This window comes from Mycetomoellerius zeteki, unplaced genomic scaffold (genome assembly GCF_001594055.1).
Source record: "Mycetomoellerius zeteki isolate Tzet28-1 unplaced genomic scaffold, Tzet1.0 scaffold73, whole genome shotgun sequence".
Taxonomy (NCBI): Eukaryota; Metazoa; Arthropoda; class Insecta; order Hymenoptera; family Formicidae; genus Mycetomoellerius; species Mycetomoellerius zeteki.
Genome location: NW_017257753.1, coordinates 3052556 through 3076682, shown reverse-complemented (window position 1 = coordinate 3076682; position 24127 = coordinate 3052556). Strand labels below are relative to the sequence as shown.

Here is a 24127-nt window from a genome sequence, read left to right as displayed (position 1 = left end):
AAGTGATTCTAGTGACTGAGTTTTAATTCTTTTTGAATCAAGATAGAAAAAATTATAGAAGAAAGTATTACTTTATTTAGTATGATCTATCATTTTGCGATCATATTTTTTTCAAATAATGCATCAATGCTTGCATTACATTTTTTCAAATGGAATCATGACTTTTTTAGCATAAATTGATTCCTCTCATTATTCTGTGCATAAAAAATGTTATCTATATTGCGCTTAGATAATTAAAACTTATCTAGATAAAAGTAAGACAAATTATACATAAATATATTTTAGATGAGATAAAAATTATTTTATTTCAAAATTATCTAAATAAACGATGAAATTATAAATCGTTTCATCTAGATAATTATTATTTTACCACGCAATTATATATATGTATATAAATGTGAAACATTTTTCTCTCAGTATAAGATATCGCAATGTAAGGTAATCAAAAGAATAAAATTGTAAAAGATTGTTCCTTTTACCACCTTTTTCTCTTTCGACTTAAAAAAAAAGAATTAATTCAACTACTAGAATCACCCTGTAGATTCCATCACATTATTCCATCGGTCATTATTGCAACTTGAAATCGTAACATTATTTTCAAGGATAATTCGTTCTAATTAACTGAGAAGTGAAACTTATTAATAATTCCGACAACTCAGCACGAAATGAGGTTAATGGTTTTTCGATTATGAATCTCCGAAGCGTAAATTACATCTCCGCAACCAGTTTCGGGTTAACGAGACTTTAAGGAAGATCGGAGACTTGCAATATAGGCTCTTAGAGCGATCGCCTTTTGCGTGCGACAGCCGTTGACACCATTCAAAAGTTTTCCTATTTCCATGCCATCGTGCGCGTCTCGGCGCTTAAGTTTTCGAGAGCTATTCTAATTAACGACCTGACGGTTCCCGAGGACTTCTTAACGCAGTCGAAAAGGACGCGCTTTTTGGACTTTTATTAGCGATTATCACAAGAAAGCACGTTACGGAGGCTAAAAAGTTGCGCAATTATCCGTACTCTTCCACCGACTGTTCGCCATTTTCGAGTAATGCGGCCACTCGTCGCATAAAGATTATATCCGTGATAGTAACAGGCCACTGCGAAATTTCGCAGCTCGATGCGTCAAGGAAGTTCGAAACTTGATTGATCCCTAACGACAATCGCTGCATTTGACAATTTGCACATTTTATATGCGAACGAAACAAACAATTCGCTTCTGACAGTTTTCTGAAATAGACAACCTCGGGAAATGATTTTCGCTGCTTGATTAGAATCTTTTTTGTTCGACCGTAACCAGTTTCCTTTCTCTGTCTCTCTCTCTCTCTCTCTCTCTCTCGGAAAAGTTTTTATGTTTTGTTTTATTTCGCTGCCACTTCGGCTCGTAAAGAACAACCTGCGTGACCTGAAAAAAAAAATACGCCGAAATGGATTCGAGGTCGTAAAAAAAGAAAATGTCTATAAAGCTATCCATTGAGATGAAATCACAGGTTCGTGAAAAATAAATCGCTATCAGATCGGATATTTCTTCTCGCAAATTTTCGTCTGATTTTTTTCTTCTTGCTGTTATCCGACCGACTGGCTAATAAAACTTGCACAAAGATCGACGAGCAGGTTTTCCTTCGAAGCCACGGGATGTATTTCATTCGGAAGGATCGAGTCGACTGATCGATCGAAACTCGGCAATGAGTCGACGACGAGGATTCCTCACCTCCGTCAGGAAAATAAGCAGAGATTACGTTCCCGTGGAATAAAGGCGGTATATATCGAGATGAGTTTTCGGAGAAACTATTTGAAAAGGCGCACTCTTCCTTCTCCTTGCCTTTGCTTTTTCTCTTATCCGATACTACCACCACTACGAATGATTAAATAGACCCCGAAACTCAAGGAATTAAAGTATCTCAAGATAACGCTGTTTTTACGAACACTGTTCTAACACAAGACATGTTCGTTCGCTGTACACATAAATCGCAAGGAAAATGGCATAGTTTGTAAACGTGCCATATTTTTGAGAGCCCTATAAAAATTTTACTCGTACTCGAATTATCATAAAACGTCAGCTACCCAATTTAATCTTTTTTACTTTTTGTATAATTTGACGGCTGATATAACTACATGCATATTTTGTATTCAAAGCATATTTCGATAAATTTGAAGCATTCTTTAATAAATATTGGATTAAAGAATTAATAATTTAATATGTTTTCATACGCACATAAAGATAAAAATTACCAAAAAGGACTAGAAGACTTTGAATATAAAATGCAGCAAAATTAGATTTTTTTAGAACAGAGTTTTTTCAAAACTCCATGAAAGTTTTTTTATTTGGATATATATTTTTTAGGAATATTTGATATAAGTAATTATATTATTCTAGAATTCTATTTTTGCATTCCTCTAAAAAGTTTCTGTGTAAAGATAGTTGTAAACAATTAGAATGAAGTACAATGACTAAGCGATGATTGCCTTAGATAGTTAGATTCAATTTCGAAAAAGCGTTAACAACTCATTAGGCATCACAAAGATGTTTCTATCTTGATATTTAAAGCCATATAAAAACGAAAGTATTAAATAATAACGAAATAACGTAAATATTAAACGTTTTAATGGTAAATACCGAAGAAATCAATTCTGTTTTTTTTTCTAAGATTTTGATTTAAAAAACAGCTTTTTATTGCATAAAATTCTTTTTTACTTCGAAATAAAAAAATCTGTTTTTTTTTATCTCTAGACTTCGGCATTTAATATATTTTTAACAAAGATTCAAGTTTTACGAGACCAACAATTTCAGTTTGAACGGTACATTATATACAGTTTCGGTTAGCCGCCTCCGGCAGGCAAAAAATTAAAATGCAAATAATGCACGTGTCTCGGGAGATTACACAATACCGTGTATAAACGTGCGCGTTCCTAAAATAAGAATGGTCGTGTTTAAGGCAGTCATTTTGATAAACGCCTCATACCTAGCCCGACAGTCAGTTGGCAGGCGTTCCCCTGGTGAAACGAGCAAATTTGAATAACGGTGGAGCGTGAGGGTAGCCGAGCTCTGCGGCATTAATTCAAGTCTCGTGCATCGTACTTACAGCACGCGATTAAACACAGCCTCGTGTCTCTCATTGCTGTGCACTAAGTGCAGCCGCGCACATGTCACGAGTTTATACATCTGTCTTATATCCTATTTAAGAATTCATCGAACCTTGGCACAAGTTTTCCCGATATTTGGTAAAACTGACGCGAGGCGCGATCGCGCTTAGTGTCGCTCATGTATGTCTCTTTAAAGCGAATCACGAGCAGAAAATATGACGTGCAAATACGGAATGTATTTGAAACTGTGAAGGAATATATCGCGTCAGTTTGTCGAGTATGCATTGATTGATTCGACAGTTTTGACTTTATCGCCAGAACGAGCGACGAATGCAAACGACTAACGAGACAGACGGCCAGGAAAAACGCCAAGTTAAACTCAACCACTGGAAAATAAGCTGAGATTACGTTAGCATATGATGACAGAAGTGTAACAGCAATATCACTGAATTTCTTTAACGGTCCTCTCCGACAGACCTCGACATTTCCACTTATAAACGTGTCGTTGAGCCGCAAATTAGAAAAACTTGTGCTCGTTGCGACAGAAAACGTACTTGAGGAGCTACCGCAGGGTTATTATTGAATGGAGGGAAAAAGAGAAATGGGAGTGTTTGTATGAACGAAGCATATGAGGATTACGAGGAAACATATTTCGAGAAATAGCTGGTAGAAACTTGCAAAAATCTACTCTCCATACAACTCCCTGGACACGTACGACAGATATATACTTTGATATTAGAAAAGTACCAATGTTTCTTATACTTATTAAAAGGATCAAGCAAATAAATTGATAGAAAAACAAAGAATGTGACGTCCAGTCTGAAGGACATAATTACATTAGAGAGTTTACAAAGAGTTTACTTTTTTATGATATTTCAAATTAAATACTACTAACATAATATTTAAAATTAAATACTACTAACTTTTATCAGCCTTTAGATCGTTATAATATTTAAAATTAAGTACTACTAGCATGATATTTAAAATTAAATACTACTAACTTTTATCTCTCAGCCTTTAGATCGTTTACTCTACAGTCAATCATTAATGTATCACAATGTGATACATGTAACGCAACGATACATAACTAACAGTTATATGTTCAATGCTTTACATAGTGTCCTCTAAAAAATTTGCATTCTCTATCACAATTGATTTTCGCGATATTTCACTGAAATGATTAAATGCATATGTAATGCAGCAAAAGTAATTTCATATTTAAGCGATAAATATCACTGGACTCGATGCCGCCATTAATCCTCGCTTCCGAACGCATTTGTACAAATTAATGCGATAAAGCGGATCATATTATTCAGCGATTCATTTTTTTCATTCGAGGAAAAAAATTCTCAGCAAAGGAGATATCGAGGGATTTAAGGAAAGTGCGAAAAAGGCGGAAAATGGAGGATGTGAACGACAGATAAGAGCGATGCAATTTAGTTGGTATGCCATAACTCCTGTAAGACCAGTAAATCGGTCGAAGTATTAAGTATTATAAGTAACTACGACCAATCTTTTATAAGCATCCTCGATCTTTTAATCAGTATATTTGATTCGAAATCCAATTCGATTAGAAAGAAAGAGAGAATTGTATGTAAACATAAGCTCGCAAAAATATTCTTTAAATTTTTCAAAATAAAATCTCATTCAAAAAGAGTGAAAATTTATTCCAATTGATAGTTAAAATACTGCCACTTGGGATGGAGTGTCATTTTACTTTTTATAAGAATAAATGTTTAACTTCAACTAATATAGTGAATATTTCATTTGAAGTGAAACATTAGTCAAAACGACTTCAATATAAGATTTGAATGAGTTTTTGTCTAAAAAATATTTAAACTCAGTAAATACACAGATTCTTGTTAGCATTTTATCTCGAAGAAAAAAAATTGTTGACATTTCTTACCGAATTTCTTCTTGCTTGATGCACTATTTCCAATTCACTCTTTAATTACAAGTGAAAATATTCTCTCTCTCTCTTTCTCTCTCTCTCTCTCTCTCTCTCTCTCTCTCTCTCTCTCTCTCCGACAAAGGAAGAATTCACTCCATTTAAATGAAAAATCACTCTAATTTGAATGATTCGGTAATTACACCATTTTTCAAGCGAAATTTCACTCCATGAAATTTAAAAAGATAACTCATTCGTAAAATTTGTAGCCAACGTATTTTTATACTCTCTGAAAATTGTTCGTTTATAAACGAGCCACGAAACGGCCGCTGTGTTATGCCACTGCATTGGTATAATAGAATAATTGAACGAGTCGTGAGAAAACCGAGCCGGCGTGGCGATTCGCGTGTCACTCTAAATATCGGCCACGAATCAATCACACGAAAAACGAGAGAATTTTCGTTCTTATCGAAGTCGCGTGACTCATTGCTACGCTCCGTTTATATGCTTCCCAAATTTTCTCGATGAATGATGATTCCATGTCGGAAATCGTAAACTGCTTGATCGTACTTGAGATAAGTACGAGACTGATATCCCTAGAGATATTGAAATTGGCGGTTAATTAGTAAAAGAAATAAATGCGAGAGAGATTTAGTAAGAAGGTGAAAACAGAGCAGCACATCAAGGATCTTTCAATATTCATATTAGGTATCGTGCATTACGCGCAGATTGATAGTCCGGGTTCAAACGAGCCTTTTTCGCGTCGCGAGAAATCCTGGGAAGAGAGTCGACAACGACCGAATCGTTCTACCGACAAAACCTTCTCCCACGCGAATTGCATTTGCATAGTTATAGGAATATTTCGGTCGACCATCGGGCCACCGCCCCGTCAACTCCGAGGAATAACGATCGGTCGGTGCGTTCGCGAGCTCGCAATCGATCCTCGCGACAATCGCCGACAATCTGTCTCGCATAATTTAAAATTCGACGGCTTGTTCTAAAAGTTTAAGATTTTACACACTTGGAAAATTTGTGTTAAATTTAACACATTTCACGTGTCCTAAATGGTCCAAGTTTTTGTGTTAATTTAATACAAGCTAAATATGTTAAAGACTAACATAAATATCATGTAAAAAATTAACACAAAAATGTAACATTGACATAAACTGTGGAAGCATATTTTTGCAATAAAATTAACATTTACAATATATTAAATTAACACATTTTATTCATTTATCTTAGAATTTACGTTTTAAAAATATATTATTTTTGTTATTTGTTCACATACTTATAAATTGTTATCTTGTCACTAAGAAATGTTGAATATCAATTTAATATAAAGTATTTAAATAAAGTATTAAATTAAATTTCTGTAAGGGGCATTAATTTAACATCGTATAATCACATTATATTGAATTAACACTTAGTGAAGTTAACCTTACAAAAATCCAATTTAATACTAGCCAATTTAATAAAATAATTAGAAATTACTTATTTTGAGTTTTGAAAGCACTGAACAACGATGCTCTTATCTGTGCTTTTATTCAAAATAAGTAATTAATCACTTCTTTCCAGTATTAAACTTCCGTAAGAGAGATATGTTAAAAATTCAACGCAGTATTTTAACAAGGATTTGAGTAGACAGGTTTTAACACAAATACAAAATGTTTTACCGTGTATTTTCACACAAAGAATAATTTAGCTAAAAATATGAATCTGAAAACAACTTCGTCGGACCATTAAAATAATTACGTAGGAATCTCAAGCATAATTCTGCAAAAAGTTTTGACATTCTAACAACCAGCTTGAGCGTTTTATATAATTATTTTAATGGTCCAACAAAATTATTTTCAGATCTGTGACTATCTAAATTTTTAGATACTTCAGCAAATCCGTTCTTTCCGTGCAAAATATCCTGCGAAAACGTGGTGTCGAGAAACTTCCTGTACATTTCTCCTAGTCTCGAAGAATGAGAAAAAGTTGCGGAACTATCATGATCGGGATAATATCCTGATTAGGACAGAAGATCATGTGATATCCGGTACAGTTAGAGTTCTTCTCGTACGAGACAGGGAAGCTGCACTGTTTGCGAAAGCTAATGGTATACTCGGGACGGCGCAAGATTACCATATAAACCGCAAAACTCTTCATGTTCTCTCGTAGTTCTATCGATCTCGAGCGTTCGCGTCTTCTACGCCCTTTACCCTTTGTCCCTTCCTTCCGCCATAACACATTCGGTTCAGCTGACGTGGGGAATCAAAGTGCTTTACTCCACGGCACGTGTACTTTAGAGGGTAACCTACCATTTAGTTATCAATTAAGATGCAATTCCAATAAGGTATTTTGCTAAAAAATAAAATATCTCCGCTAGTTTGGAGTAAACTTTAGCGATATACAGAAACCTATTTCACAAATCAATTTGCGCGATTTTAGCACGTCAGACCAATATTTTTCGCCGTCTTTACTCTTATCGAAAAACGCACCTTGACAAATATTTTATATGAACTCAAAAATTTAAGAAAAATTGACAAAACACTTTTTAAATCTTCCTCCCCTATTTTTCCTACTTTTCGACCGCCACCATAAAAAAGAAACGCCGAGTAATCCATTCGCTTAAATACAAAGATTCAAAGGAAAACTTTCGTTATTTCAGAACGCACATCCGTCTTGAGGGACAAGCGCCATTATCGATTGTTTTCGTAGTAATAATATTGGTTCCTCCTTCGCGCAAATAAATTCAGTCCACCAAACAAATCGCTCCTGCATTGCGGCGATCTTTCTTTTTTTTTTTAAATCAGTCACTTCTAGTCGGGATACATTTTTGTTTCATGTCTGTCGAAGTAAACGCAGAGGAGAACGTAACGTCCCACTCTTCGTCCGCTGACGTAAAGAGAAACGATTTTGACCCGCTCGCCCTCGGCACCGTATAAAAATTTGATCGCTTTCACGGAACAATCGGGTTTTTCAGTGACACGTACCTCCGTACTGAATTTACCGAGTAAATCCGTCGTGCAGTAAATCACACGGCAGTTGATACGAGCCTGGCGAGCACTGGAGAACAATAATTCTCCGGCCCGCTCTCTCAGTAACTCTTTCCGTTGCGCTTTTTCTTACTGGAGGCACTTTTCACGCGCGGAATAACCCAATCTTACTATATACACGTCGAACAACCAATAATTAATTACCTCTCAAATGTTCCTCCTTATTTCTGTTTCAGTCACCGAGAAGGAAATTCGTCAATGGTAAGTTTGGCTCTAAGAAAAGCAATAGACTATTATACTAACTTGCGTGAATTTGGATAGGATGATTAAGGATTCCGCCGATAATCAGAAGAAAATAATTTACGACAGAACTGATTTAGTTCTTTGCTAAGTTAAAATAAAAAAATTCTTATAAAAACAGACTTAAGAAGATTAAGTTTTCTGTAAAAGTAGATTTAAAAAATTCTTTCGTAATTTTCAGTTATTATTACAACGCAAAATTTTTACTTTAAATAATTATTTATATAAAAATTATTATGTATTATGTAGGCACAAAGGATTCCTGAAGGATTGCCCCGATGGATTATTAACAGAACAGGTATGCATTGTTAAATATATTTAAATCATATTAACTTTCTCCTTTCCTTTTATTTAGAAAAAACTTTTACTCACTAACAAAAAAGTATTTGGTACTTGTGATAATTATATGATAAAATTATTATGATTAGGAGTTTCATTTTAGAATTATTACTGTTAATAAGAAGAATGACTATAAAATTATAATTATTATTAGAGTAATATAGAATTCAATTGGATGCACTGATGTGCACTGATGCATATTAAAGCGATTGTACACTGACTTAATCTGAGTGTAAAAGTAAATATTTCGAATTAAAAAATATATATTTTATAAAACAACACAATAAAATGTATCGAGGTTGAAATGTATTTCACGGTTTAACTTATTTTATCTGTATATTTTTACATCAATTTGTGTATGATAAATTTTTTTTTAATACACATCAATGTGCACTGAGTGCTTCCAATAGAATTCGCTAATATTACATTATAGCAATAATAACTATAAAATTGGACAAGATGATTATATACATATATATAATATATATAATCATCTTATCCAATTTTATAAATATATAATATATATAAATTCTTAGCTGTAATTATCTTATCATGCAGTTGCAGTCATAAATACCAAACATTTTTCTCTCAGTGTAACATAAGTAAGACGTAAAGCAAGAAATTAAATTGATATAAATAGCTAGAATGCGATATTCAGAACGAAAAGTATATTAATCATGTAATGTCACATGGTAATAATAGCGGAGATAAAGGTTAATCACCTGCAATAATCAATAGCGAAAGAAAGCTGATGATATATGTACATGGCGCTCGCGTGATTTCAGGGCTTCATAAAGATCTACAAGCAGTTTTTCCCCCAAGGTGACCCATCAAAGTTCGCCTCTCTCGTCTTCAGAGTCTTCGATGAGAACGCCGTAAGTTTCTTGTCACGTGTGTAAACGTGGTTTTCCGCGAACCCTCATGCTTTTTATATTCGTCAAGTTGGCGTTTGCATGCAAACGATCACGCGATGCGCATTCTCACTATCGTACTCAAATTATTTTGTTTCCCCTATGCTCAATATGGCGCCATCCCTAATAGCAAGTCTTTATTACCGTTTAACTGCACGATTAAGCATTTATTTAGCTCGGTATTAGAATAGACAGTTAATTTACATCGTGAGTTCCATTTGAATAAATTTACGCACGTCAGGACCGAAATAATCCGTATTGATTATTGCGATATTTAACCTTCCGTAGCTGATAATCGGTCATTGAATACACTCAATTATAAATTTCATTGTCAAAAATACAAACAATTGAATTTTCTTTATGTTACATCCGTAAATTTTTTTTTATTATTTTCATTAAAATATATTTAATATTCAATTTTTTTAATACAAGTTATTTTGGTTCCTTGAAATTAATTAGTGACTTTTAATTAACATAAATTAAATAAGTTTTACAGACTCAGAGTCAGTAACTGATTTTGGCATTAGCTTCAAAGAATTAATCACCGTTGACTCTCTTTCCACAATTGAAAGAGTTTTTTTGTATTTGTGGACTATAATTACATGTTATTACAAATTATGGTTATTACTGCTAATACTAGCAATAATAACATAGTTCTATCAACAAACATTATATTACGTTACATTATAACTTTATTGAGGTGCGAAGAAGCATTATAGTTGGCGCCGAAAATTACTACAAATTATAATTAAATTATATTCATTCGTCATTTTTACAGTAATAATATAATTATAATTTATAATAATTTTCGGTGCCAGCTACATATACATATTTTTGTTGATAAAAGTATACATAGTCATTATTACTAACTATTATAACAATAATAAGATTAAATAATCATGTTAACATATAATTATAGTTACAAATATCAAACATTTTTCTCTCAATGCAGACAATCGAGTGAAGATTAGTATTCGCTGCATGTCGAGTACGTTTATTGAAAATGTTGAGAAATATCTGAGACAAAAATTTTCCTTTTGGATTTCTTTCGCAAGACTATTCGATTTGCGGCTCGAGAGAAAATACGAATACTCGGGAGAGGGAAAACTATTTGCACAATGTATCAGCCGACACAGTTGCTCGACTGGCAACTGATAGCTATTCGCCTTTAAAGAAACGCGATCGCAAAGTGATCTTCGAATATTCGATCGATAGGAAAGAACATTTCGCGTCCGACAAAATAAGAATATGTCGAAATGTTGTTTCAGGACGGCACGATAGAGTTCGAGGAGTTCATAAGAGCGCTCTCGGTGACGTCACGCGGTAACCTGGACGAAAAGCTTCACTGTGAGTATTTTATCCTTTATCTCCTTCGAAAAACTTATCTACGCGAATTTGAAAGAATTCTCTCGTGTATTACTTTGTTTACTCATCCACTTTGTACACGTCACAAACAATTGTCGGAATCGCGCCGCCAATTCCCTTTCAATACTAAAAGAAAAAAAATCGTTGGAATTACTATAATTTAATTGTAATTTAGCCATTGTCGATGCAAACTACATATTTTTTATTTAGAACTATAAATTTAATTATTATTACTAAGATTATAGCAATAACGATTATAAAAATGAAGCTTCTAATCATAGTTATTTTATTATGCAATTATAGTCACAAATACAAACTTTTGTCAATGTTGATTTACTTAACGCAATTAAATCAATAATTTAAACTCAATTTTATCTGCGAAAACAAAAAGTTCGCCGTTAATAACCTCACATAAAAAATCAGAACTGGTATCAGAGATGCATCTTCATGCTTTTACGTTTCTATAAAATCAATAAAAATAGATAACAATTTTGATAAAATTACATTCAATTAATATTAAAATAATATATAATTTTTATAATTCATTATCGAGCAATAAATTAATGCCCACGCTTTCTGGAAATTTTATTCCCAAAAAGAATTTGCATATCGTAATCGTTACGCATAAAATTTGAAACTATTTATGAAAGATCGCAACGTAAGACGACAAACCCCTTCGATTGTTCTCCTCGGGAAAACTGTTATCGATCACAACTGAACGTAAGTGAAGAATGAAAGCTTTACCGAGAATGTCACGGTCTGGAATATCGTCGGAGAGACATAGAAATTACAAGCTCGCGAAAGAATCGTGCATGAAACGAAAAATACGATTTCTCATCTTCGAACAAAGCGTACCCTCGGATTTTGTGTCTTCGAGGAATTTCAGTAGCAGAAATCAATCGCGTTTTTCTCCCTTTCTTTGTTTCTTTTCAGGGGCCTTTCGTTTGTATGACGTGGACAACGACGGCTTCATCACGAGGGACGAGATGTACAATATAGTCGACGCGATATATCAGATGGTCGTAAGTGCATCCCTTTCAAATTACTTTTTGACCAGCGAGAGAAAACTTTCGACGTGAAACGTTTTCTTGTTCGCTTCTCAATTTTGTTGGGTTCTAATGCATCTTGCCCTATCAATTTTGCCTATATATTCTGCGATTTTCTCAAAATAACTTAACTTTATCTCCCCTATTGACGTCAATTGTACAGAATTTGATGACAATCGCGAAAAATTCCTAAGAACGATTTTGTTAAAGTATCTAGAGAAAAGTATCTAAAAAATTTAGCTAGATACCTAAAAATATCAAGGGGATAACCACTAGCTGAAATATTGTCCCACAGATTACATGATTTCATCTGATTACAAATAATTTTTTTCACATATGAAGTAATTTGATAAAATATACGATTTTATTTAATATTATATTAATAAATTAATTTCTCGTAGTTGCATATTATCGGATTATACATAGATATTTTATATGAATTTTATAATGATTTCGAGGACTCTGTCCCACAATTACATTAAGTGGTTACCCCCTCGCTAAAAATAATTTTGTTAGATCATCAAAATTATTATACAAGCTCAAGTTAATTACTAGAATGTCAAAACTTTTTGCAGGATTGCTCATCATGCTTCAGCTTTCCGGATAATTATTTTGATTCAAAATTATTTTCAGATCCGTATCTGACTAAATTTTTAGATACTTCAATGAAATCGTTCTTTTCGTGTAGGATCAAGAGTATGCTGTTCAACAAAATGAGAAAATCGAATGATTATTATCTTAAGTATCCTATTATTTATTCACTTATTTGATATCTATATATCGCTCGTGTTTCGCTTATTTTGTCTTTAACACAACTGTGTTTCGTTTATTCGCCATCTATAAATAAGATCACGATAGCACATTTTAGCACGATAGCAGATTTTCGTGCTTGCTTAACAACTTGCTAGCTGCGATGCAATCGTAATGCATCGTGCACATGTGCTCAATATCAGGTCAATATTTTATCCGACTGAGCGCGTTACATGTAATCTAGCGGAAGTTATAATCCTCTTCTGCAGTTTTCAAGCAGCATGTTACAAGCGAGTTAGCAACGTAAACTATAACGTCGCCTCCTCACCGCTATTGCTCCTGACAAGCACGATGTATGCGGCTTCTTTTGAGTTACAATGCAACCTCGTACTACGCAACGTGCACTCTAATCTTTCGTCGGTTGTGACGTCTACTAAAACTTTAAAGCCCGTATTTATACCATGAATCTTGTCTTGAACAGTTCAGATTCTTATTGTTAGTTTCATACTTTTTAAATGACCAACCTTTTGAAAGATAAATTTTAATTAGAGCTAAAATGAGAGCACTTATATGAGAAACAAAACGAATCACCTATATATTTATGTGTATATTATACAGTATCATTAAAGTGTTACACGCTTGTGATACACTGCTCTATTATTATTTGAAATTGAAACGTTATTTTATACTATGTCATTTTATACTATGCTTTAACAGTTTAACTGATAAAACATTATCTATCCATACATAAAGATAAATAAATTACAAAGTTATGATAAAACCAAATGATAAATATCGTACATTTAATGAATAATTATTACTGCGAGTTTGTTAACCATTGCAGTTGTTGATTTAATTTGACGTATATATATATATATACATAGTTTTCATATCCGGTACTATCTTTTTTAAATCTGTCAGCTTAGTACAAAATAAAATTTAATTCGTCACTTACTAATATAATGTACAACAGAGGAATTGCAGATTTACATCAAAACTATGTCAATCTGTAAAATAGAAATATAAGATCCGAATTAAGATCCAAATTATTATAGTAAGACATAAGATAATTAAGATTAAAAAAATAATTATTGCATCAAATTTTATATTCATCCTTTAACTGAATATCTAATAAAAAACATATATATAATTTTTAAAAAACTTTTTAAATCAATGAAATAAAATAAATTAATGAAATAAACAGGAAAAATAGATGAATAGTTATTTACGTAAACATTAAAAAATTGTTCTGTCTTTTTAAATATATCAGTATAAGATTAACTTTAATCTCGATCAATTCGGTTCAATTTACTCTTTAGCTTTTTCTAATTGTAAGAATTAGAATTTTAAAAATTAGAAAAAGATAAACAGTAAGTTAAATTAAGTTTAAATTAATCTTACATGGTAGAACCAGCCTTAATGATTTGTGGAAATGTGGTGTCTGTGCTTCTTTATTATCAGAATATAAAATCCTCGGAGTATCAAGCCCTCAGTGACCAGATCGCATAGCAATATAATTAAAAAAACGATCAGCTCCTAGCACGAACAATTTGCTACGAAAAATTTAATTATAAAATCCATTAAAAGAATCATATAAAATTTATTATATTTGTATGCCGAATATTTCATTCAATGCGTCACAAATTAATTATTAATAAACGATCGATATGCGGTTTGCCTCAGATTAATTGAATCGCTCAAGTTGATTATTTGTGTATTGTTCTACCTGCGAGCTCTCAATCCGATAATGGTGGAATTTTTATTTTCGAATACGCGAGAGATTCACACAAAGCGTAATGTGAAATGAGGTATACTCGACAAGTATCGTTAAAGGAATAATTATTACCCGCGAGTATTGCAATGGAAACAGCAGTTCGTAATCCCTGTGTTCATAATCCTATTTTGAGTTCGACACTTCAAATGAATTGCGCGAGATATCCGCTAGATAATTGTTGTCTCTTGACAGGTGTAAGTCATTAGCCGCGAGAGTTAATAAACCGCTCGAAAAGGCAATCGTGAACTGTGGTAATCGGGAACGATTGCATTTCAAAGGATAATAACGCGGTGACACGCACCAGTACCCGTTTCGGCGTCGCCGTAAGAATGATGACACGTCACAACAAGCACCAAGGTCGCGTGCCCATTTGCTATCGTCTCCCGAAACATTTAACATACCGTAAAATGAGGTAACTGTGACTACCAGTCAATTTCAGTTCTTCTGATTGATTAATCAAATGTTTCAAAGCATTTGCAGTATTAAATGGACCGCACCTTTCGATCCAAATTAAAAATGCCTAAAGCACGTATGCCCAAAATTAAAATATAAAACGTCTTTAAGATGTTTTTGAAACGTTCTATATCTCGATTTTGACACGCGTGCTGTCTAAGAATTATCAAAATTTGGATCAAAGTTATTTCGACTGGGTCAAAGTTACTCGTCTCCATTTTACGGTATTAAAAAATATATATACATTCCGTTATATCGAATTAAATTCAGCAATTATTATCTCGACAATGCTATTATTTTGTTTCGTTAGCGTCGCCTACGGTCAGAGGCATATTTTTTATTTACTACTACTTATGTCATTGTCTTATGTTTTCTATTGTGATTGGCCGATTCGCTTATTGATAACATTTTATTGTAACATTTTACATTTTTTTATGTGCTACTAACCCAAGATAACGATTCCCACTAGATACTAACAACGTTTGAAAATTTATTGCTGTATTCTGTTTCAACAAGTACGTTATAATTTAATTAATAAAGAATATAAATACATTAAATAGTCAAATTTTAACTTATTACATGTAAAACTAAAGCATAATTCTTTCTTTTATTGAAATGAAATGCTTGATTAAAATTGAATTTAAAAGGAATTCTAAAATAAAAAAAATTATCTTCATTTTACTCGAGATAGTATATAATTATGAAAATTAATTTATTATTATTATCTCTTTTCCCAAATTTTTATTGAGAAGGATAAAATTATGTAATTTCATTAATTACATAATCTTATCTAAACCAAAAATTTTTTGAATATTATTTTTAATTGCAAATAATTAAAATAATTTAAATTGCTGTGTTATAAAAAAATATGGTAATTTTTAATTTTATAATTTTCTATCGATTTATTAAAAGTTCGTTGTTGTTGGACGTAAAAAATTAGGGAAATGTAATAAAGACAAATTAAATTCCATAAATACTTTTCTATTAAAACGATGACAAACTTCATTCTTTTCAAATGAACATTTGATTGCCGTCGATATGTGTTTATAAAAAACTGATTTCTAAATAATGGTGAATCGTTTACTAATCGATATGCAATGCAAGAGTATCATCGTACAGTTTTATTGCTGTACATACAAAAACGAAAAAAAAAATTAGGAAATAATATTCTGTCATTACTTTTTGTAGTATTTTCTTTCATAAAATCAAATCAAATTATCCGTATGAGTAGTAATGCTATTTCTCATGTGAACAATTAAACTGTTGGAGTTATTTAAACGCAATCTTTTCTTTAATCACATTTCTTTAGAATCAATTACAAAATTAATTAACAAGAAACAAAAAATTTGAATATTTGAAGATAAACTTCCTTTCAGTTTTTCGTTTAAATTACGATTACAAACGTACGAATATTAAATTAATTCTCTAGATAGATTTATTAAATTATGTTATGTTTTCTCACGATCCCGATTTCTCCAACAGAGAAAGGATTATAAGTACGAAGTTTGGTTCGTTTTTATTCGAGAATGCACACTATAAAGTGCATAGTAAATATGCACTAGCTGGCGAATTACAATTTCCTCTTCTCTTTCTCTGTGAAGCTAATTAAATTATCAATATAAACGAAAGTGCGCAGGTTTCTGCTTACGCACTTTGAACAAAACTTTCCGTGGAAACTACGTTACTTCCATCGAGACGTGAAAAACTCATATAATGCGCCACGAAACTCTTCAACGGTCCATGGCAAATACCTCAACGCTCCACACGGCTGTTTTATACCGAATTTCGCGCAGCGATGCAAATTTTAACATGAAATTCGACGCGACCGTAGTAAATCCGTCTGGCGACAACGGTTCGCCATTAATCACTTCCAAGTCTCATTAATATTAATTTCAAAGAGAAATATAGTGACATATTATGTGTATAAACGCGAGACATGCACATGGTAATCCAAAAATATGCAGGTCGCAGTCGACAAAGGCACATGAGACTTTGACGGCTGACCTTAAAACAATAAACCAAGCTACGTAATGCGATTGAATGCAATTGATAAAGTCAAATCACATTACAGGGAATTAGCGGATTAACCGATATCAATTAAAACCCATAAAATCAAACGATTGCATTAAAAATCGATATTCTGAACCATTTGATCATAAAAGGGACGGTCAGACAGCGCAAGTGTAACAGATAGATAAATTTTAGTGGAGTCCAATTATTACTTTATGTCATTTTTAGTAATTTTAATTTTCCTCTAACAGGGAGTGCTTTTTTTAAGCATGCCACTGAGGCCGGTATTTATAGTCTGATCTTATTTTAAAATCATTTTAAATATCTTAAGACTAATATGGCTCTGTGATTAGTTTATAATATTTTAAGTCTGTATTTAAGACGGTTTTATAGACAAATATATAAATTAAGGCTCGAAGAATCTATCAGTAAAAATATATATAACGACCAATCAGAGTTTACGTCAGTTATTCGAGTGTGTAGAAATCTCTTTACTCTCGATGATTCTAACAAAAATGCAATATATATGTTTCAACTCTTCGTTTTGGGTCTTTCTTAATATAAAACTAATTCTAAACTTCGTCTACATTAGAGACCCTTTAATCAGAGACTGGCCAACAGATTTCGTCAAATTCTTGCGAATGAGAGAGGTATATAGACTGTCTCGCTCAGTCTCGCTCTTTCGCGCACGTGTATCAATGTACTGTGTTAGACATCAGTTAGACATTTGCTGATATTGCAAGAATGAGTGGATGTTGCGCCGAATTTTGCAATAGTTCATCCACAAATATATATTGAAAATATTTCCGAGAGATCGTAAACGTCGTGCGATGTGGGCGAAAAATGTTGCCCGTAAAGATTGAATGCCTACGAATAATTCATATCTTTGTGAAGTTAAGTATCATGTTCCTAAAGTCATCACAATAAAATTAAGAATATATTATTAATTTAAGAATAAAGAAGATAATATTTAGTTCCTCTGACATATTTTTTTAAACTGTGTTATTAAAATATAATACGTTTGTGTTAACGATAAGGTTATGTTTCAAATATGACCGGGAATTAACGAAAATTCTAGACCAATCAAAACAGGTCTTCTGGTCTCTGATTAAAGAGGGTCTCTGGTCCACATTAAATAAATTGTGATTAACGGTCGATCTACTATAAAAAGGATGGTGAAACCGTGATAACCGTCTCTCTTTAACCAAAAACCAATTTGTTGTATAACGAATAATCATTTAGTGAACACTTAGAAATTGTATAAAATAATGTAAAAACGTCCATAAATTGAAACGGTGTCAAATACATTTTTACAGTTTTATAGGTCATCTACAATAGGAGTAATATTATATAGTAAGCCGTAAGCTGTAAGAAATTGATCAATTATAGTCGATTACTCTCCTCACATTTGACTGCGATCAGCCGATTTTTTACGGCTTACGATTTACTACACCATATTACATCCATTATAAATGGCCTTTAAAATATAAGAACTGACTATGAATACTGGCCTGAGAATGCCTTTGCATGCCATTAGAGGCATACGTGCCGCGGGATGGCCACCCCTGTCGCCAACCATCATGGCACTATCTGCAGCGATGGATTTGCGGCACTAAAGTAATAATGGATAGTGAAATCTCTTTTTTCCGCGAATCATTGTAATGGCGATAAAATCTCACAATAATGAGAATTTTTTATGCATTTTTAACAATGGACAAAAATGTGCTAACAAATTAATGTTTTCTTAAAAGCTTTGTCCAGTAATTTCTTTCTAGTTTGAAGAACGGTATGCTATTTATAGATCCGTATAATTCGTAATAAAGAGATATTTTGATTCATTGCAGTTAGGATAGAATAATAATTTGATACACGAAAAGAATTGGGTTTTGTTGAAGTATTTAAAAATTCAGATATATACAAATCAGAAAATAATTTTGTGGAATCCTAAAAATAATCTATTATGTAGGATCAGCTCAAGCTAGCTGATTACTAGAATGTCAAAATTTTTTGTAACATTGTCGTTAAGTTTGAGCGTTCTATGTAAAAAAAAGTAATTATGTCATGTAAATCAAAGTAATTATATAATTATTTTGATGCTTTAAGAAAATTATTTTACATACATTTTTTATTTACACAAGTTGAGCGTTAAAATAATTTTGTTAAACTATTAAAATAATTACGTAATTATTTTGATAAGTTGCTAAAATTATTTTCAGATGTACATTTATTTAGATATTTTAAAGCTGTAGCAAAAGTCTGAGCGAAGAACAACGAATGTTTCAGGGCCAACAGCCGCAAGCCGAGGACGAGAATACTCCGCAGAAGAGGGTCGACAAAATCTTCGATCAGATGGACAAGAACCACGACGACAAGCTCACACTCGAGGAATTCCGGGAGGGTAGCAAGGCCGACCCGAGGATCGTCCAGGCGCTATCGCTGGGCGGCGAGTAACCCTGATTTTCATCATAGGCGGCACGCGATCCTATGAAATCGGGAGCCTCCACGTCGTCGTCATTATCGTAATTGTCGACACGAACTGGGCGAGCCGCCCGTCTCGATAATCGGCTGACAAGGAAGGACTTTTGGGGAGAGAAGGCAAGTCCACATCCGCGCGGTTTGGCATACACGTGTAATAAGATAGGCAATAATACGCGAGCGTGTGAGGTGTCGGTGAGATTTGAAAATATTTTTGGAGAGATCTCTCGCACCGAAGAGCTAGTCTGCTTCCTTCTTTTTTCTATTCTCTTACTGATCTATATCTCTCTTTTTCTCTATACTCTATACCTCTCGCTCTCGGAGAAGATCGGTTCTCGTTCCCCGTTGATGAACCGATTCCCTCCACCTTCGATCCGATTTCGAGAATCTCGAAATGCTAATATAATAGTAGATGTAGCAAGTTCGAGCAAGTAGTAGCTTTCAAGGAGACTGGATGTTGCGGATTACATTTTTAGCTAGTGAACGTGCTGGACTTTGATACGAATAAATTGTTAGCACGAACGATGAAGACGTACAAATTACAGAGGAGAAAATTTCCATTTCGGGACATTCTCTCGTCTTTGAAAGCAGTTTCCTTTGTCGCGCCGCTCCTTCCTCTTTTATTCCGGCAAAGTAACGTCATGGGTAACGAGTAAAATCGGAATACACTCGTCGCGAGGACGCCACTCGAATTTCAATGAGGCTCGCCGGGGTTATTTCCGATTACTGCAGCGCCGCTCCACATTAGGGAAAAAGGGAAGAAGAACGGAAGAGAATGGTAGCGAGGGCGGGTCTGGCGGGCAGTGGGGAAATTGCCACGAGGATAAGCATTCAAATGTGGACAACTGATCGTGCATTGTGCGGTGTTGCGTAACGAATGCGCCCACAAACAAAAATTCTAGAGAATCACAATGAGCTCGTACGTATTTCAATATAACGCCGAGCGAAAGAATCGGGAGAGACGTGCAAATTTTACGACGATGAATAGCGCATGAAAATTCGGCTATTCTTCCTTATTTTTCTTCCTTTTTTTGCGCAATGCGCTCTACTAAATTTCCTCGTCATTGCGAATCATTGAACGTAAATATTAACGCTTTTATGTAATGCTACTTTATGTAATGCTATCACCTAGAACTGTCGTGGTTTATTCATTTTCATCGTCGTGTACTAACGAGTGTTGCGCGCCACTGACAAAATTGCAGCGTAGATTTGACGCCGGACACGGCGTCATTTGCGCCGTGATTTCTTAACAAAATGACGGCACCGTCGTAAGAGTATCGACTCGCGTTTGCGTAAGAACGTGGCATTAGAACGGCATCGCAAAAATTCGGAGAGATACGGAGACGGTGACTAGGCAAAAGAGGAAGATGAGTAATGGCAATCTGCTTTCCGATATTAATGAGCGTTTTATGTCACTCACACAGAGATGAAGCCAGTCGTACAATTTACCAGCTGCAGCAATACACGTATATTATCAATGAAACCTTCGTGGGGTCATAGAATTGAAGAAGACCGCATATAGTCAAAGTGAATATGAAATAATTATGCGTTTCTTATTTCTTAATTATACTAGGAAAAGTCGTGTTATTATTAGTTTTATGTCTTCCGTAATGGAATATCCATCAGAGACTACATAAACAGAATTATACGGGATCGATGAAAATAACAGATGATCTTATTAAATGCGAGTACCGTGTCATAATAACAGCCGATCATCGAATATTAATGAGGAAAGTTGCATCGACTTCGTGGATCTCTTGTAATGTTATCCCTGAATCCACTTTTTTTTAATCACAATCTTTTCAATCGCAGTCATCGACGTTCTTGACGCTCCACTTTCGAACTTCAACGACCTAAATCTTCATATTCAAGATGACTCGAGTGGAATAAAACTAACGATCAATAAAAAAAAGGGTATCCGCCGTCATTTGGAACAAGTATTTTTACCTAGAATATAAAATTATGTGAAAAAGGAATGGGACAAGGCAAAAAGAGCACGGTAATTTGCATTTTTTTTGTATAATGGCGATCAATTATCATCATAACGTGTCTCCATCAAATATTAAACGGAGTCAAAGATAGGAAAAGCGGAAGGACAAGAAATATGAGATTGAAATAAAGCGAACATCAAGAAGTAAAATTAAATTAAAAGAGGCAAGGTTGCGTTCGCAGGAACCGAGCTTTACACATCGTGACGGAAACGATTAAGACGAATAAGGAAATGAGTCACATTGAAAATTTGATTTGATTGACGCAACTGATTTTCCGTAATCACACAATGTGTGGAGGAGACAATAAAGCGAAACCGACGAGCAAAACACGATAACGATTTGCATTAGTTAGTAGGTGACGAACCACGCGACGTAACATTATTGGTACACAAATTTATCGAAATTTCGGATCTCTCGTATTCTCTGATATTAAGGAGAGCGTCAGATGGTTGTTGGATAAGGGCGAAGAAAATTTAGCGCGACAGAGCGAGAACGTTGAGGATGATTAAAGGCAGTTAGGTGGGTAGAGGCAGAGATAGGTACAGACGCGCCACGTCTCATCGATCGATCCGTTATAACGTTCTGCATTCCGCGGGATACGATCGCACGAATGCGGCCAAGCTTATGGTGGAATAAAAGGAACGCTGAGAGGAAGATTGGAAAAGTGCGAGAATCGCAAAGAAAAAAGAATGGTCGACGAGAAAAGCGGAGCGGAGAAGTACGGTTCGATTATGTCGATGACATTTCTTATAGATAATAATAAGTAGAAAATGAACCTAAAAGTGTGAATAGCATGAATAAGAGAAAGAATTCAATATTTGGTCGAAGTAGATTGGTACTTATATAATAATATTCATATGTAAATTTTCAAATGATAATAGTATTCATATGTAAATTCTCAAATGCAAACTGAAAAATGTAAATTTTTCAGTTCTATAACTGCATGCTAACTCGATTTATCGGACTTGAAATGCAATCATAAATTGAAACTGGAAATAATATCGCAAATACATTGATCGTCAATTTAAACCTTCGAAGCTAAAAAAATCGGTAACATAGTTATTGGCAATATATGCTGATTAAAAGGCACTAATTAATTTCAAAGAATCAAAATGACATAATTCGTATTAAAAAATGAATGTTAAGTTTATTTTGAGAATAATTTAAATTTGAAGAAGTAACATAAAAAAAATTGAATTGCATTATTTAAAATACAATAATAGATATAAGAATTAAAAACTAATCATAAATTTTCAAATGTGATAATATATTTTTTATCTTAATATTACTTCGCAGAGGAAACTGAATTACTGTTATTCATCAGAATCTTTGTTATCCAACCACTGGCATGGTGGGTCCAATAAACCTACCGTCAGCTGCGGTGGGATATAATTGAATGAATCCAATAGATCCATGTCAACTCCGAAAGGTTGATAATAATACGCATCTTAAAACATTACAAAGAATTTATTGCGAAAAACATCACTATAGTCTCTCACTATATACTGATTATTATAATAAATATTATCACATTTTTCGATGGTCAAACATATATAAGCATATTTCACACATAATTATATGTGTTTATACATATTTATTTTAAGTGTTCTTATAAAAGTTTTTACCGGCTGTATATTTAAAAATTTACATATAAACATTATTAAACAATATTATTAAACACCAAGATTCGCTTCGCCTGAATATAATATTCTTTTTTTACTTGTGTTACTTTTTATAGGTGTAGAATTACGGGGGTAAATTCCTCATGATAATGAAAAGACCTGGAGAGACACGATCATAAATCTCGTCGCGGTTTGTGACTCTCCGTGCTTTTGAAAAATAAACTGACATTTACACGGGAGAGGGCAGTTGTCGTTGTTGAAGAAATTGGGAAAATATCTTGCGAGAGGGTAAACACTACCTAGCTCAGCGGCAAGTTAAATAAGCTCGAAAGGATCACCCGGCGACTTATGAAAAATGCATAGGCACTTGGTTCGGTGTCGCCATGCAATATGTAGTCCGTTGCTACCGAAACTGTATGACGACGCGTCTGGCTTACGTTCCCGCGCGTAAAAATGAGATTTCGAGACGAAGCCATTGTGGAACCAACGGTCCGTCAAGCTTCCATTTTCTTTTCCGTAACTCGCGGCCATACAATTTTATGTATTATGCGGCACGGAATACGAGACGGAAAAGTAATTAAAATGGTGAAAATGTAAAAACGAGAAATTAATTTATCCTCTCGGCAAAAACAAATACAAATGCAATCGTGTTAATAAGCGAATTTTAAAACCAGTTTACGACGCGTGTCTTTAAAAAATTCTGCTGTAGCGGGAAATTAAACGTTTTAATGTAAAAATAAAAAAAAAGATAAGTTTGTCAAGGTAAATGAAAAAAGGTTGCCCTTTGGAAGGTTGGCTTTCACGGTGCTATTGAATTTTCATAACAGCGCAGTATCTCTTTATATCACCTCCGCTATCTATTCTCCGATTGAGTCGCTGTAAAGCGAAAGGAAATATGAGTCCCAATCTACACTGAAAAAAAATTTCTGGTTAAAAATGAACGAATCAGGATTTTCTGGTTAAATTTATTAGAATTTTAGTTGAAATAACCGGGATTCTGGTGATACAATATTTCTGATAAAATCTACTAGAATTCTTATTTTTATTAGAATAATTATATCAATCAGAATTCTAATTATCTCAATTGGAATTCATTTAAAATTCTAAATTTCTGGAAAGAAAATTTTAATTCATCCATTTTCTA

General features: G+C 33.6%; 1 protein-coding gene across 1 annotated transcript in view; it reads left to right on the top strand.

Moving 5' to 3' along the window:
- LOC108729365 (frequenin-1) overlaps nt 1-19346 on the top strand; it is a 50162-nt gene extending 30816 nt beyond the window's left edge. The window contains exons 2-7 of the mRNA XM_018458433.1: nt 8184-8208; nt 8497-8545; nt 9372-9461; nt 10766-10844; nt 11796-11884; nt 19179-19346. Coding sequence (XP_018313935.1) covers nt 8184-8208; nt 8497-8545; nt 9372-9461; nt 10766-10844; nt 11796-11884; nt 19179-19346 — 500 coding nt within the window. The remainder of the gene's footprint in view (nt 1-8183; nt 8209-8496; nt 8546-9371; nt 9462-10765; nt 10845-11795; nt 11885-19178) is intronic.
- The last annotated feature ends 4781 nt before the right edge of the window (nt 19347-24127 follow it).